Source organism: Amphimedon queenslandica, unplaced genomic scaffold (genome assembly GCF_000090795.2).
Source record: "Amphimedon queenslandica unplaced genomic scaffold, v1.1 AMPQUscaffold_13210, whole genome shotgun sequence".
Classification (NCBI taxonomy): Eukaryota; Metazoa; Porifera; class Demospongiae; order Haplosclerida; family Niphatidae; genus Amphimedon; species Amphimedon queenslandica.
This window is the reverse complement of record NW_003546554.1, coordinates 57,680-73,756: the sequence shown is the minus strand read 5'-3', so window position 1 is coordinate 73,756 and position 16,077 is coordinate 57,680. Positions and strand designations below refer to the sequence as shown.

The window sequence follows — 16,077 nt, the reverse complement described above, 5'->3', positions numbered from 1 at the left end:
TCATGACTACAAGCAGTTTTCCAAAATCCGAGCTAAAATCATGTCTCGTGTGAGAGAATACAGGTCAGGAGAGCCAATAAAGCCGAGCCCTTCTTTCCTCCTAGCCCCTTTGGACTGTTTGACGCCACACAGCGTCTCTGAACTCATAAAATCCTATTTTGACGAGTTTACAATGGAGGAACCAGCTCAGAGACTACAAATAGAGAAACAAGCAGAGTTCATCAAGGAAGCAGCCACTGAAGAAGGAGACGAAAAGACCAAAGAGGAAAATGAGGTGGCCAAGGAAAAGGATGAGGAAGTGCTCATAACTGAAGAAGATAATGAAGAAGTTGCTGTAGTTGATTCATCAAAAGATCCTCAACCTAAATCTTCCCTAGCACCACCACCAACAATACTAGTACCTCCTCCAGTAGTACCTGCTGCAGCAGTACCTGAAGATTTATCAACTGCTCTTATGGAATTAGGAGACGATAAGAGAAAAGAGGTAAAGACGATCTTTGGCATTACTTTTTTAATTTGTGCCCTCTCTTTTTCAGTATGTAGAGGCTTATCAGAAGAGAAACAGCACGTACGTCCAGATGGAGCAGAACATTCATTATGCCATATCCCGCCAGCTCTCTGATCAAGAGGCTCAGTTGAAATCAGCACGTAACACTTACCCTAACTTTAATAGTCTCTTCTTATTGCAACGTGAGTATACAGAGAGAAAGAGAGAGAAGGGAAATGTACATGTACAATTGTAATATGCATGTACATGTACATGTATTAGTGAAATCATAATATGTACACATGCACATGTATTAGTGAGATCATATGTACACTATATAATGTGGAACTTTATTTTAGAGCCTTGTCCAATATCGAAATATTTAAATGAGAAACTCTTAAAAGAAGGCGGACTGCTGGTACCCGGTGATTATCAACCAGTGACTACTAATGCTCCTTCACATCAGCCACCTCCAAGTTAGTCTCTAGTGGTCATTCATTCGATTGCACTTTTATATTGCATCTTAGAGGAATGGCCGGTTTTCATGCAAAGTACAGTATCATCAAATAAACGGGCAAAAGTTGACTCCTTGGCATTTAAGAAGTTACCACGCAAGGTAAAGATAAGATTAAAAGATTTATTATACTTATTTTCCAACCCTTCTTCTTCTTCTTGCTCAGCTTCCTCCTATCTGGAAGGACTCCATGTCTTCATTAGAGAGAGAGGAGGCTAAGAAGTCTTTGAAAGAGCTTTATAGGAAGAGAGACTTTATTCGGAGTCCAAGGCATCTTCCAGAAGAGTATCATACTAACACAGCGAGTTTTGGATCACTCAGGAAGCGTCAAGCAGGAGAGAAAGGAAAGCCGGTTAAAAGCAGTAAAGTGAAGAGATTGTTTCAGGCTGAACCAACAGAAGTTATATTCACAGACTATGTACCAGGGAAAACATATGAGGTGAGAATGCAATACATTATACCATTGTTCTTTTCATTCTATTTATTCCATAGTGTGTACTTCATCTTAAGAATATTAGTGATTCATGCCGTCATGTATCAATTACTGCACCTTCCACTCCTTATTTTAGAGCTAGTCTCAGTAAGCAATGTACTATCTCAATGGCCCATTATCATTATTATAATTTGTTACTTTCTAATAGTCCAGTTTCCAAATGCAGAAGGTATAATAGCTCCTGGTATGTCATGTTCGTACTCAATTAGTTTCACTCCGGACTCACTAGCTGATTTCTCTGATAAAATAAAAGTCAGTATTATACATGTACATGTACATGTATAATGTGATGTTACTATTTTTAGGTTTTAAGTCATGTTGGAGTTGTATTGAATGTACCACTTGTTGGTTATAGATCACCTCCTAATCTTTCATGTAAGAGTTGTATTGAACTAATTGAACCACACGTACATGTACATCTCTCTCTCTCTCTCTCTCAAAAGTATCATCAGAATGGCAGTGTGGTCATTGTCTGGTTGGTGGACATTCATCATTAACATTACACTGTACTAATAGTGGAGGAGAGGGAAGTTTCAGACTGACATTACCTGAAGATACCACCAATAATGATAATGATAAAGTATAATGTATTGTTTGTTCTATTTTCCATTATTGTTAATATTAGGATGATCTTAGAGTAGGCCCTTTCACGGTTAATCCTAGTCACTTCTTTCTCTCTAGAAATGAATCCATTAATATTGAAGTATGAGAGGAATATCACAGTCTTTCATTATACATACATTACATACTGTAGGTAACATTTGATCCTCAAGAAGCAATCACTTACTCTCATCAGCTCATATTAGTCTGTAGTAATGGGCAAACTAAAACTATCACAATATTAGGTATAAATACATGTACATGTACATGTGCATGTACATACTAATAGACTGTAAATGTGAATGTACTCCATGTACATGTACATATTATACATGTACTTACATGTACTTATCTAGGTATTGGAGAGATGGTTAAAATTGATTGTACATCAATCATGTCCTCAAGAGAAGATACATTGATCAGAGGTGATACTGATACTGATACTGATACTGATATTGTTAGTATTGATGATCCTGTACTGTTGTTTAATGACACTAATAATGGAGTTGAAGTACATGGGACTGTCGTAGTAAAGAATTTCAAGTAAAGGAAAGATATTAAGCAGTTAAAAGGGAATATCTTCTTTCTTTCTTTTAGTAATGTTCCGCTGTCATTTGAGTGGATATTCTATCACTCACGTACTGAACTAACTCATCATGATGGCAGTACAGAGATTACTCCTCCTTTGTCTCTTGACCCTCAGTCCATACCATTCACTATTGATGCACCCAAAGGATCTTTATCACCCAATGAAACTAAACCATTCACATTCTGCTTTACACCAAAAGAGGTAAGTGTACTGTATTTAATTGTGATTGCTACATGTACATGTGTGTATATACATGTAATTACTTACCTCTTTTTATAGGAAGGCAGTTTTCAATGTATGTCTTATCTTGAGTTGACTGGTTTGGCAAGGGATTGTCTCAATCATGAAGATGAGGGGGTGACATGGCTTAATATGAATAAAGATAATGACAATGATACTGTGAGGGCTGCTCTATTGTGTATCAATGTACAAGGAAATACTGAGGTAACATTTATATGTACATGTATTATCAAGTTTATAAATGTACTGTCTTTTTATAGCCTTATGCTCTTGAGTTTTCTCCTCCGTTTTTTTACTTTGTTGAAGATTTGCCAGCTTGTGCTGAGACTAGACAATCCTTTGTGGTACATTAACTAATGATTCTTGTAATGAATGTAACTGTAACTGTTCTCTTTAGATAAGGAATCATAGTCTTAGTAAAGTAAAGTTCTCCTGGTCTTCACTAAAGACAGAGGCTGCTTATATAAGTATTGAACCAAACAGTAGTCATATTAGTAAGTATAAGAGTTTTTAATCTTAGTAAATTATTATTTTTGTTTTTTGTTGTTATTTTTAGTGCCTGGAGGTAGCTGTTCCTGTGATCTCATTATTAATACTGGTACCAGGAAAGGCTCATTTGATGTGAAGCTTCAATGTCATGTAGAACATTCCAACACTCACTTTATGCTACCAGTTAGGGGGAATGTTAAAGTAAGATAGTATTGACATTATAATACTTTCCCCCTCTCCATTACTTGCAGGTTCCATTAGTGACAGTTAATGTTCCATCGTTAGATTTTGGACTCATAGAGTTAGGAGAGAGTGCTTCCCTTTCACTCAAAATTTCTAATTATTCGAATGCATTGTTGCATTATAAATTAAATCAAATAGTAGTACTATCAGAGGATAATAAAGATGGAGCATTACTACCTTTTGTGGTCAGTACTACTAGTACCGGTATGTACATGTATTGCATCAAATCTCATTCTTGGTACAGGATTATGAATGTTTGAGTATGAGTCCATCAGAAGGTCAGATGCCATCTTGTTCTTGTGTATCTATCAGTGTTGAGTGTTCACCTAAAGTGCAGTGTGGGAGACTAAGGACAACACTGGAATGCCTCATTGAAGGAGACAGAATGAAGTACATTATTACTCTTATAATAAATTATTTATCCTTCTTGCGTCTATATTTCCTTTTTTTCCTACTGTATATGTTGCTCTACAGTGTGTTGGAGGTTACTGCAGAGATACAGTGTCCAATGCTAATATTGTCAGAATCATTCCTTCACATTGAGAATTGTTACAGGAACGTACCAGTCACTCATACGCTGACACTCATCAACACTTCACAATTACACACTCAGTTTGAATGGATCAACGAAGAAGTAAGGGACATAAACACTTGCATGTGCAGTACATTAAAAATTATATTTTATTTGAATTTTAGAGAGATCATGTTGATTTGGTATTTTCTCCTGATCATGGACCAATTGGGCCACACGAGAGCATCAACATAGAACTCAAATCAACATGGAAGACTAAAGTAGGGAATATGTGCATAGGTACATGTACATGTACATTAATGCTCACCCTTTAAATGTTTCATGTACTGTACTATTGGTATACTGCATAGGGATATATTGCTGGCATGATTGCTGTGTGTTGTGCAAGGGGCATGAAGTATCCAGTAGTACTGTCACTCTCTGCTCATATATCAGGACTAACAGTTGAATATTCTTTATTAGCAAACGAAAATAATAACAAGTAAAATGATAATGTACACTTCACACTCCATGGCTTTATCTTGAATTTTTACAGTACTCTCTCGTTGCCACTGAAGATGGATTTTGGTTCCTCTAATTGTGTGAGGGAGCCTCAGAGCCTCCAGTTGATAGTAACCAACACTTCAGGAATATCCAGCCAACTCGCTGTCTCTGTCAGACATTTCCCTGCACCGCTGATCAATGGAGGAGTGAATAAAAGAAAGCACAAGTAAGTACATGTATTTCAATACATTTTTATTGCTAAAAATTGTACTGCCCCTCATTCATTGTGTGTGTGTGTGTAGATCAATGCTATTGAAGGCAACTCCTAACATTGCTAATCCTTCTAGCAAAACAGAGAAACAAGCAAAAGAAGGTTTGTGCATGTACATGTTAAATGTACATGTACATGTACATGTATAAATTACAATGTATTACTGTTATTCAATTAGAGTTGATCACTCAGCTACTGTCTGATGGTAGAGGTGCTTGTCTTACCATTGAGCCATCAAAGTGTCCGCTATTAGCTTTTGAGTCTAGGAAGATTAATATAACTGCTTATTCTGACATGTGGGGAGAATACACTGACCAGCTCATCTGTAAAGTAAATGTAGACACAATGTACTGTATACTGTACATGAACTCTATGTGAATGCAATGTACATGTATTATGTATATACATTATCATTATGTTCAGGTTGATGGTATTGATGCTCATGTCATTCCAGTCTCTTATGGTGTGACATCAAGTCCAATATACTTCCAACCAACAGCTACTTATGACAACACGCTCATCAGGTACTGTCTTAGCTAGTGATGTCCTTCATTGCTCTTTGGTTTAGGTTGGGTTGTCATCAGGTTGATTCAGAAGTGGTCAGACGGAACATTGTTTTTAGCAATGTTTGTTCATCAGGTATAGATCAGAGTTTACCATAGGATTTTGGCATAGTCTTGCGTGGTCAGACCATATGAGGCTAATTTTGGTATCTTAGTGCTCATGCAGCTTCTTGTCAATGGATTTTCAAGTTGCTCAAAAATTGGGTCAAGAGGGTATTTTGACAAAAATCTTAAGGAGAGAATTATTTATTTTTATAATTTTTTCTGATGCATATATATGTTCTCATGTTGTGTATCAAGTTTGAGCTGATTCCGATCAAATTTAAATTTTTTATGAATTTTTAAAGTTTCTCAAAAATTGGGCCAACGACCAAAGGCTATAGCCTTTGGTCGTTGGCCAAATTTCGTCAAAAATGACTTTGACAGAATTTCTCATTTTTATAAATTTTTTGGATACATATACATGTTCTTATGTTGTGTATCAAGTTTGAGCTGATTCCAATCAAATTTGGATTTTCTATGAATTTTTGAAGTTGTCATGAAGCATGCTGCTTAGCATGCTTTGTGGGAAACCCTGATGCAGGCAGTGCTTATTGTTATTATTTTGTGTAATTATACACATATACTGTACATTTACGCATCCTTTCTCTTTGTAGCTGTTCGTATTGATTGGAGGTCATTCATTTTTAATCCTCAAGATGATAAGATTATTGATTTAGTAACTTATGTCGGTCACCCCTTCCCTCTACAAGATAGTAAAGATGATAAACACAAACAAGAAGAAGAAGAAGAAGAAGAAGATCCATGTACAAGTACTTCTCCATTAGTAAGAGCACACATCTTCCCTCATGAAGGTAGCCCCACTAGTGACATACATCTAATACCAAATCAACTGGTTAGTCTGTTTGATTGCTACATGTACTTGTGTATATTTTATATTATTATTATCATAGATTGTTGAGCCTCATAGTAAGGCCAGTGTCACTTTGAGCTTTGACCCTAAAGCATCAGTTTATAGCACTGTTGGTGAACAGATCAATGGATATGTATTAGGATATATGACCCTATCTGACAAGGTATAGTATACTCTACTGTGTGACCTTCCCCCTTTTACTTGTACTTGTTTCTCTCAATAATAGCCTGCTCCATTTGCCAACAGAGCTCATGGATACAATATTCAACCTGTCAGGATCAATGTGTCTGCCTCACTCACACAACCAAAGTATGTACATGTATTTCCTTTTTGTTATCATTTTCAGTCTTTGTAATGGATCCCAATCCAATTGATAACAAACTCCCCATAGACTATAATGATCCTTCCAGTAAAATAACTACAGTACATGTACATGTACTTTTTTAATTGCAGTATGCTTGTTGCATGTGTGTAATTCTAAAGGGAGAGGCGGCGGGGAGTTTTGTTGTTTGTGTTTAAGATTGGTTGTACATGTAAGCATGTATTCACTTTCAGTTTGTTGTAACATTTGTTTGTCTTCTTATAGACTAACATTAAGGACACATACTGATGACAATGATTTGAGTTTTCAACACTTTGCATCAGATTTTATTTTCAATGGAGAAGTGAGTCTTTAATGCATAATTGTGCCCCCATTCTTTATCATTATTAATGTACAATGTGTTCCACTGTAGGTTAGTAAGAAGATGGTTCATTCCCACTCTTTCAGTCTTACCAATCTGACTCTCTCTAATCTTACATTCCGTGTACTCTCTTTATCTGAGCCACTGATGGTATTAATGAATAATGAAGAGGTTTATTCAACACTTAAACCAAGAGAAACTATTGAAGTACGTGCTAACTGAGAAACTTAATGTACTTTCTCCCCCACCTCTTTTATTTTTCTCTCTTTCATCTCTTAGGGATCATTACACATTTGTTTAACTCATGAAGCTTTCATGGCTCTTGTGAAAGATGAATCAGCACCAGAGGATCTGGTGACATTAAATGATTCACTTGTTGTTGAGTATTCTAACAGCATCAAACAGGTAAAGCACCATGTACATGTACTAATGCATATTGCACATGTACATGTTCATAGCATATAGTGTGCCGGCCTCACTGTGTTGTGTAAATTTAATAAAATAAACATGTACATGTACGTGTATGATAATGTTTTCGTCATAGGAATTCCCAATCAGTGTGAGAGTGTCTCTACCTTCCCTCTCAGTCTATCCATCTCATATCAATTATAACACTTGTTTGATTGGACACTCCTCATTGTCTAGTTTCCAACTGAGAAATACTTCGCATTCATCACTCAAATGGAATATCACACTACCAGAAAGTATGTGTAGATTGTGTGTTTATACTGTATGTTTGTTAGCAAGTGTTATCTATAGTGTATCTGTTTATGTATTCAGGAGTGCACTATGCATCTTACTAGTCTATTCATGTACAGTACATGTACATTTACATGTTGTTGTTGTATATATTTATCGCTGATTTATCGTTAATAGAATTATCAAGAGTAATACAGTTAGAGCCTAACTCTAATGTGCTCGATACTGGATCTGAAACTGTTCGGGTTACATTCACTCCTAGGTAATAGTTACACGTGTACATGTATTTGTCATCAATCATTGGTTTCATTGTATAGAGCTGAAATTAAATATTCAATTGAGCTCCTTATTACGGAGGAGATAACAGGAAAAAGTTTCACTGTTACTGTAACTGGTAGAGGCTCGTCTAACGAGAGATACAAGAGACATAGAAGGAAATGAGAGAAATTTTCATTTAAAGAAAAGACAGAGAAATTTATTTTATGCACATGTACATGTACATTGTAATTGTTATTGTTGCCTCATTACTGTGGTTTCATCAATATGGCCTCCTTTACACTCCCTGATTTATGTAGAAGTTCCATTATTGGGAATTTTAGACATTTTCCAACAGATTATCTTATGCTCTCTTTACCAAGGAGAGAAGTGGTTACCCTGCTATGCCTTCTTTCACCATTAGATCTTGTACAATTGGAAAATAACTTGGAATCTATTGCCACCAGGCATGAACTGACACAAAGTGACATGAACAAGTAGATCTTTATACATACATGTACTTGCATGTAACAAAAAACTTATTACTTTACTTGTATTATGTGTATGTTTCTATTTCAGAATATGGAGTTGCGTGTACAAAAGATGTTGGGATGTTGAAAGCAATGTATCATCAGATCAATCGAATTGGAGAGGATACTTCTTAGAGACAGTCACTCACTGGCTATTGAATAAACTAACTCTCATACACTCTTGTACATCAAAGGATTGTCGTGGCTCCAAATTTGACTACGTTCTTCGCGTTTTATTTGGATGTGGCTCGCCATTTGAAAACTCGTCAGCCACCAGCAGTGCTACATCAAGACTATATGGACTACATGTCATTTGTGGCCATTGTAAGCTAGTTATACCAAACTATAGGAGAAATGAATATGATATCCTTATTGATCTACTAGAAGAAGAAAGGCTTGTCAGATTAGCACAAATTATCATTGATGAATTTATGTATCGTCCGCAATCAATCAAAATCATCTTGGGGAGATCTCATTTGTCAAGACTTTACTCAAAATTCAATCAATATCATATCAATAGATTGGGAGCTTTTTTGTGTGAAGTTGAACACGCTACTTTTAAGCATGCTACGGAAACTAGCAATCCTGTTGTTAGCAAGATTGTGCAGTGTATATGTTCAAGAGAACACAAAACAAAGAAAGTGAAAATGACACTTGTCAATAGTAATCACAACAGTGACTCCTGGAATGTAACACTTCAGAACTTTACGCAAGATGTTATCTTAGAAATTGTTTGTATCTAAAAGTTTCTAGTAATTATTATTAGTAAAGCAGCATAAAAATAGTTAATGTACACTCAGGTAATAACTCATTGTCCGCCCGGTATATCATTTCCCAATTTGAAGTCATGCTCGAAAACGTCTCCATAAAATTTAACAAGTGAAGGATTTTGCATTATTACCAGCATGTCACGGTTGGCAGCCTTGGATGGTGGCCATTCCTTGCCTATGGGGAAATCTGACTCTGCCCAATTACCTGTTGCAGTAGTATGGTTGTGCATTATCAAGTGTAATGGTGTTCATACCTGTGCTCAAGTGGACTTCTTTGTCATCAATTATCCAGTACTTTTGATGAGAGAATAAAAAACTGTGACTTGACTTGCGTATGGTAATCCCGTTATTCGTTAGATTCCTATAGCAATGCTAATCAATGCAATAAAATAATTAAAATCTAATAGTATGAACTTGCCATACTTCTGTGTATTTTTTGACTGCTCCAGCAGTGTTCCAGCTCACCAGCAGAGTCACATTAATTCCATTTGTATTCTTCAAATCGACAATTTCTTTGCATATCTTAGCACTAGTAATAGCATAGATATGGACAATTAGTTTCGATTGGATGTTTTGCAATGATCCCATAAAGGTTTTCCTCGCATTGTCTGGTGCCACATATCCAGAGATTTGTACATCATTGAAGTCTTGTAAAGCCATCGTTGTTTGGATATCTGGAACACGTTCACCTGGTGGCTTCACAATGGGATAAGGGTAAAACGCTGGATCTCTCATGCTCTTTAACTGGTCGTCAGTGTATTGATTATCAAAAACATAAGGATCGGCTATTTCCCAGTCACTTTCAAACACCGTCTGATATAATTTCAATGTTTCACAGTCACTGCATTGAGATATGATCACTCCTGACTCCCTATTCTTCATGAATGACGTTTTACTGTAATTCACTGACGAGATGAGAGTTTTCTTTCCCCCGTCAATGAAGGCATACTTTGCATGAAGGAAATATGTCGTCTTGTACATTCTTACTGATATATTATTCACAGCAAGCCAGTCTAGCATTGTTGCTTTCTCAGGCCAAGTGGTAGAAGAGTAATTATTAGTGAGGATCCTAATGCTCACGTTTCTCAAGTTGATGGCATTGAGAAGAGCTGCAAAGACCGGAAACCCTTCACCAGTCCTGTAGTAAGAGATATCACAGCCGGTGCAGCACTTAGTACATTGGTTGTGATTGTGGCTACAAGTTGGATCCCAACTCTCAAAGGCTGCAAAAGAAAAAAATTAAACATTCTTGGTTCATGCATGCAACAGTACTGAAGGATAATAAATAGACTTACTTGGATTTACAATTGTGATGCTTTCTTGTGCTTCTTCAAACAGATTTAAGTGAGCCTCTAAAGCATTGTCGGGAGAGAAAAAAGGCATAACAGTACAGCTCTGGGAGCAAGTCTTGGAGACAAACTCAGAGTTTGCATGATATTTGCCTATCTGATGATCAAAGCAATGGCTGTTCCCCTCCAGTGGAAAAGGAAGAGCTGCTATGAGAAGCAACAAGAGAAAGTGGCGTGAACAATGCATCGGTCTTTGCCTTCAAATGTACTTTAAGAGAGTGTGCATAAACTTTTGTATTGTAGGTTAGTTTCACTTTCACTTTCGATCTTTCAACTAAGGCTTTATTTTTAACCCGCGAACCTGTCTTAAAATGGCTGCCCCTGGTAGGGATCACAGGGACAAGTACAACTGCGAATTCATCTTCAGGAAGATCGAGATCCTTCGAAACGAAGAAAATGAATTGGGTCGTGGAGCATATGGTGCTGTTTATCGAGCTCAATGCGATTCTCTCCTTTGTGCAGCAAAGTGTATACACGAGGTACACAACTTAGTCTATGTACATATGTATATATATATCTGATACCATGCTTTGCCAGTCTTAGTAACTAATATGTAGCTAGCTTTAAATATATGTTGTGTATCAAGTTTCAATCAAAATTATTAAAACTTTTTTGTTGCTGGAAGTTGCTGGGAAAAAGCCCCTGTAGGGTATAGATAGTCAGGCGGAGCCTGCCTCTCGCGGAAAAACGGAGAGTCAGGTTCAGTACGGTAGCTAGTTTTGTGTCACGGGTGGAGCTGACAGCATGCATATAGGTGGGGCTGAAAATGAGCACCACCCATACGCGTGTAAACATGACCGTCGTTGTATGTTTAGGCTGTGGTAAAGACTTAAGCAAAGAGAGCAAAAACAGATGTGATCCAGCAGCAGAAAGGTGCAGAGATGTGATAAATTACTGAATGGTCAATAAGACTTTGAAGAGACATATAACACAAAGACTTTCCATAGCCAGTGGGTAGCACTATGAAAACATCTCTTCCTTCGAGGAAAGCCTTGATAGCTGCCAACTGCTCCTCCTTTAAGACATAGTTCAGCTTTCTAAACACCATTTCCTTTACATCCATTTTAAAATAATTTATGATAATGTTATTCATGTCTTGTGTGGGTGTTATTTGGGTCATTGTGACTCATTTCCTGCTAGCGCAGAAATCCTGCGCTTGACACAAAACTAGCTACCGTACTGAACCTGACTCTCCGTTTTTCCGCGAGAGGCAGGCCCCGCCTGACTAGGGTATAGAATGACTAGCTGAGAGAGTTCTCCATTTTTATATTTTTTTTCTGATGCATATGCATGTTTTATGTTGTGTAGCAAGTTTGAGCTAATTTCGATCACAATTGGATTTTTAGGTATTTTTAAAGTTACTCAAAAATTGGGCCAAAGTCCCCGTACTACAGTACAGGATCTTTTCCCAAATTTTGCCGAAAATGACAAGGAGAGAATTCTTAATTTTTATAATTTTTTTCTGATACGCATGGATGTTTTTATGTTGTTTATCAAGTTTGAGCTGATTCATATATTAATTGGATTTTTTATGAATTTTTAAAGTTACTCAAAAATTGGGCCAAAGTCCCTGTACTATAGTACAGGGTCTTTAGCCAAATTTCGCCAAAAATGACAAAGAGAGAATTCTTCATTTTTATAATTTTTTTCTGATACATATACATGTTCTTATGTTGCTTATCAAGTTTGAGATGATTCCGATTACAACTGACTTTTTTATTATTTTTATTTTTTATAGATACTCCTTGATGATCCAGATCCTGAGGCCAGACGCCATCAACATGAGAGTTTCCACCGAGAGTGCGAAGTGATGGCTAGTATGAAGCACCCAAACATAGTCCAGTATCTTGGCTATTATGTAGACCCACACAATCACCAGTCTTGCCTCCTGATGGAGTATGTTGACGAAAACCTCCACTCTTATCTTAGCAGGCATCTCGAGGAAGGCCGCGAAGTTCCTTATCACACGTCCGTTGATTTTGCGCATGATATATCCATGGCACTTGATTACCTTCACAAGAATCACAGGATGCATTGTGACCTCTCCTCTAAGAATGTTCTCATTTTGGCCGGAACGAGGGCAAAGGTCACCGACTTTGGTCAGTCGGCCCTCGTCCTTCCCGAGTTAGATTACCGAGTCCATGACATGTGTCCCGGTAACGTGTTGTACATGCCACCCGAAGCTCTGAGGACCCACCCAACCTACGACTCTTCACTGGATACTTTTTCATTTGGGGTTCTCCTCATTGAGATACTCACTCGTGAGTTTCCTGCTCCTACCGACAGTACAAGACTCATGCCTGAATTCGGCCCTGGGGGGAGTGATGCTATAGTGCCAGTGAAGGAAAAGGATCGGAGGAACCTCCACATAGCACTGATACACCCGCACCATCCTCTGCTCCAGATTGCCCTCCACTGTATTGAAGATGAGGAGCATAAGAGACCTCCTTTTAGTGATCTTACCGACCGTCTCACAGATATTAAAGTTTTGCCCGACTACAAAGAGAGCCAAAAGAAGCACCCCGGTACCTCTAGACCCCAACTCTCTGACGACTGGTCGCCATTTAATAAAGCACGCATCAGAGACCTAGAAAGTAAAATTGAGCAGCTGGAAAAGTACAACGGCTTACTCCAAGGGCACGTGGCCCAGCTGGAAATGGCAATGGAAAAGAAAGATGCCATACTTGAGCAATTCTCCAATGAGCAGAGAGGGGCTAGAGGAGCAGGGCTAGGAGGGGCAAGCCCTTTTAATTCAATTGGATCAACAACTAACAGACCGTCGCCCGCTATGGAGAGATCATTGAGCAATACTAGTAATGCCTCTAGCAATCCTCCATCTTTGACACTAGCCCCTCAGCCTCTCCCTGTCCCTCAGTTCAATGTAGGCAATAAGACCCTCGCCTGGTATCCTTGCAGTCGGTTACCCACAGGGCTCTACAGTGGTTCGGCCATTAGCATCAAAGACAAAGTATATGTAAGCGGTCAAGGGCTCACGGCTATATTTGAGTATGATCCGGTGAAGAATACATGGCTTCCTCTTCCACCTGCACCAACAGCTAGTTTTGTTCTAGTCTCCATTAGAGGCGTACTCTCAATAGTAGGCGGATACACTCCTCAGGCTTATAGCGATGCTGTATATTCTCTGGTCACTGTTGGGAATGAGCAAAAATGGACGTCTACCTATCCTTCAATGCAAGAGCCTCGTATCAACGCTGGGGCCATTTCAACCAACGACTACCTCATAGTGGCCGGGGGTGAGATACAGGCACCGCGGAACAGGTTCATATCTTGGAACGTCGAGATGCTTCACTTTGACTCCAAAGTTTGGCAGACGGTTGATAAGCTCCCGAAACCAGCCAAGAGGATCTCAATGGTCATCTCTGGCAACCACCTCTACATTGCTGGAGGCGTCACGCGAAATAACCAGCCACTCAGGGAGTTGTTTCACACTCCTCTCGGCGACCTTGTCAATTCTGCTACTTCTAATTTTGCTAGTCGTGCCTTTAGGAGTGGTAACTGCTGGGGTGCTGTGGCTATGCCTCAGGTGTACTCTACCATTGCTGTGTTCAATGGTCAGGTATTGTCTCTTGGCGGGTGGGACAATCAACCTTCTCTCTCTATTCATTCCATGAATGTTGACCCACGGACCAGACAGATCACCTCCTGGTCTCCTGTTGGAAAGCTTCCCCTTGCTCGTTTTGATGCTATGGCTACCATGCTTACTGGGAACAGGCTAATGGTTATTGGTGGTCGTGGGGCCGTACCAGGAAAGGCTGGAGAGCAAATACTTGATGCAGCTGAGATTGCTATACCAGTTGCATGATTTGAATAATTGTGGACCTCTCCCTGTGTGACATAAAACTTATAGTATTCTTTGATTTTGTACCTTTTATACTCTATTTGTTAGTATGCTGTGTGAATCTTTGAAAAATTGAAATAGACTTGATAATATAAAAATGGGTGACAGGACTAGGTGGAGTGATCCTAAAACCAATCCTTGTTTAAAGGTATACTGATACTCCATTGCTAGTTTAACTGCTTCCAAAGTTTATGCAGCAGCTGTAGTCTACTACTAATGTTATGCACGCTGTTTTTGTAGGAGGCAAATGATTCTTACAAGTGTATGGATGATAACAATTATAACAGAGATGCTTGTCTGGAATACTTTAAAATGTATAAAGATTGCAGAAAGAAAATGGTAAACTCAAATGTAACACAAATGCATAGACAAAAGCTTTACTATAATTGAATTGTCTAGTCAGGCGGAGCCTGGCTTTATACTAGTTATATGTATCTATTCTGAATCTTTTTTTCAGAATTTGGCACGGAGAGAAGGGAAACCATTTGAATCAATAAAGTAACATTTTTCTTAGTCTCGCTATATTAGTGAATGGACAATCATTATTTATATATTTTTGAAACATATTTGATCTAAAAACGTGAGTTATGTATATAATAGGTGTGGCAGCACATTATGTTTGCTAGGCAAAGTCAACTTCATAATTGCAAGCTACATGCTCTGATAAGTGGCCAGGCTACTATTAACAAGTGCTTGTCAGTTGCAGCACAATAATTAGTGAATTGTAAACATGTTATTTGTGCACTAGTAGCTTGTTACTCTTCCTTATTGTACAAACATTGTTAAAATTTTATAGTTTCCTCGAATGATAGATATTTTGATAGTAATCCTTTATGTCAGCTTCCTTCTATCAAGAGTACATAATTTTTCCTCGAATGATAGATATTTTGATAGTAATCCTTTATGTCAGCTTCCTTCTATCAAGAGTACATAATATTATGTACTCTTGCTTCTATATATGGGCTGTAAATAGTACCACCTCATTGCTGTGTTAGTCTGATAGAGGAGAGATGATGATGAAGTCTTTTCTCCTTATCTCTCTATTAGCTGCAAGTATTACTGTACTACAGTCTGCTACTGTTGTATATGTGTCTGAGAATGCAAGCAATGATCCATCTTGTCTTGATGGTGGAGAGTCTCAACCTTGCTCTAATCTGACACTAGTCCTGGATTATATTCGTTCTCAATCCAACACTGAGGTTTACATCAAACCTGGTCACTATGTGTTGTCCTCAAATGTTCGGCTAACATTTGAAAAAGTGGAGAATGTACTTCTAAAAGGAGATGGTGAAGGAGCTATTCACATTACCTGCAAAGGGTATATGTCCGGATTGTCTTTTATAAACTCAAGCAATATCTCCATTGTTGGTATATCTTTTGTTGGATGTGGAACGGAGCACGATAGTACCAGTTTAATATTTCCTACTCACGGTTTGTATAATTTTTACACTTTCTTTGCTTCCCTTTACTTTGAAAGTTGCTTTGATATAAGCTTGGACACTATATCTGTCAGTG

At 38.1% G+C, this 16,077-nt stretch overlaps 4 protein-coding genes across 4 annotated transcripts; 3 read left to right on the top strand and 1 right to left on the bottom strand.

Moving 5' to 3' along the window:
* The first annotated feature begins 10 nt into the window (after positions 1–10).
* Positions 11–8,355, top strand: LOC105313832 (deleted in lung and esophageal cancer protein 1-like). The gene is made up of 36 exons (XM_020000174.1): positions 11–484; positions 537–690; positions 847–963; positions 1,015–1,103; positions 1,168–1,440; positions 1,494–1,581; positions 1,643–1,746; positions 1,800–1,869; positions 1,938–2,074; positions 2,120–2,197; positions 2,249–2,339; positions 2,451–2,637; positions 2,692–2,884; positions 2,963–3,127; positions 3,184–3,267; positions 3,321–3,417; positions 3,480–3,613; positions 3,664–3,840; positions 3,900–4,045; positions 4,130–4,289; positions 4,352–4,447; positions 4,538–4,668; positions 4,723–4,896; positions 4,973–5,043; positions 5,120–5,271; positions 5,365–5,465; positions 5,510–5,580; positions 6,161–6,399; positions 6,458–6,580; positions 6,644–6,726; positions 7,004–7,082; positions 7,152–7,307; positions 7,380–7,505; positions 7,645–7,804; positions 7,977–8,061; positions 8,117–8,355. Exons 1-36 carry the CDS (start codon positions 41–43, stop codon positions 8,238–8,240), a joined length of 4,959 nt encoding a protein of 1,652 aa, XP_019855733.1. The 5' UTR covers positions 11–40; the 3' UTR covers positions 8,241–8,355.
* On the top strand, positions 8,320–9,375 carry LOC109584427 (uncharacterized). The gene is made up of 2 exons (XM_020000176.1): positions 8,320–8,551; positions 8,634–9,375. Exons 1-2 carry the CDS (start codon positions 8,343–8,345, stop codon positions 9,325–9,327), a joined length of 903 nt encoding a protein of 300 aa, XP_019855735.1. The 5' UTR covers positions 8,320–8,342; the 3' UTR covers positions 9,328–9,375.
* Positions 9,314–10,921, bottom strand: LOC100635321 (uncharacterized). The gene is made up of 4 exons (XM_003388738.2): positions 10,650–10,921; positions 9,778–10,577; positions 9,609–9,726; positions 9,314–9,559 (listed from the first exon to the last, which is right to left on the bottom strand). Exons 1-4 carry the CDS (start codon positions 10,888–10,890, stop codon positions 9,393–9,395), a joined length of 1,326 nt encoding a protein of 441 aa, XP_003388786.2. The 5' UTR covers positions 10,891–10,921; the 3' UTR covers positions 9,314–9,392.
* Positions 10,922–10,978: 57 nt separating this feature from the next.
* On the top strand, positions 10,979–15,386 carry LOC100634822 (serine/threonine-protein kinase svkA-like). Its single transcript, XM_020000175.1, has 4 exons — positions 10,979–11,182; positions 12,442–14,710; positions 14,803–14,901; positions 15,020–15,386. Exons 1-2 carry the CDS (start codon positions 11,015–11,017, stop codon positions 14,524–14,526), a joined length of 2,253 nt encoding a protein of 750 aa, XP_019855734.1. The 5' UTR covers positions 10,979–11,014; the 3' UTR covers positions 14,527–14,710; positions 14,803–14,901; positions 15,020–15,386.
* Positions 15,387–16,077: the final 691 nt, after the last annotated feature.

Coding starts and splice junctions, on each gene's coding strand:
- LOC105313832 (XM_020000174.1), top strand. CDS start 41: ATGTCTCGTGTGAGAGAATACAGGTCAGGAGAGCCAATAAAGCCGAGC. Junction 691..846: donor TAGTCTCTTCTTATTGCAAC/GTGAGTATACAG, acceptor ACTTTATTTTAG/AGCCTTGTCCAATATCGAAA. Junction 3,418..3,479: donor ACCAAACAGTAGTCATATTA/GTAAGTATAAGA, acceptor TGTTATTTTTAG/TGCCTGGAGGTAGCTGTTCC.
- LOC109584427 (XM_020000176.1), top strand. CDS start 8,343: ATGGCCTCCTTTACACTCCCTGATTTATGTAGAAGTTCCATTATTGGG. Junction 8,552..8,633: donor ACACAAAGTGACATGAACAA/GTAGATCTTTAT, acceptor TTTCTATTTCAG/AATATGGAGTTGCGTGTACA.
- LOC100635321 (XM_003388738.2), bottom strand. CDS start 10,890: ATGCATTGTTCACGCCACTTTCTCTTGTTGCTTCTCATAGCAGCTCTT. Junction 10,578..10,649: donor CATCACAATTGTAAATCCAA/GTAAGTCTATTT, acceptor TTTCTTTTGCAG/CCTTTGAGAGTTGGGATCCA. Junction 9,727..9,777: donor CAGTCAAAAAATACACAGAA/GTATGGCAAGTT, acceptor TGCATTGATTAG/CATTGCTATAGGAATCTAAC.
- LOC100634822 (XM_020000175.1), top strand. CDS start 11,015: ATGGCTGCCCCTGGTAGGGATCACAGGGACAAGTACAACTGCGAATTC. Junction 11,183..12,441: donor CAGCAAAGTGTATACACGAG/GTACACAACTTA, acceptor TATTTTTTATAG/ATACTCCTTGATGATCCAGA.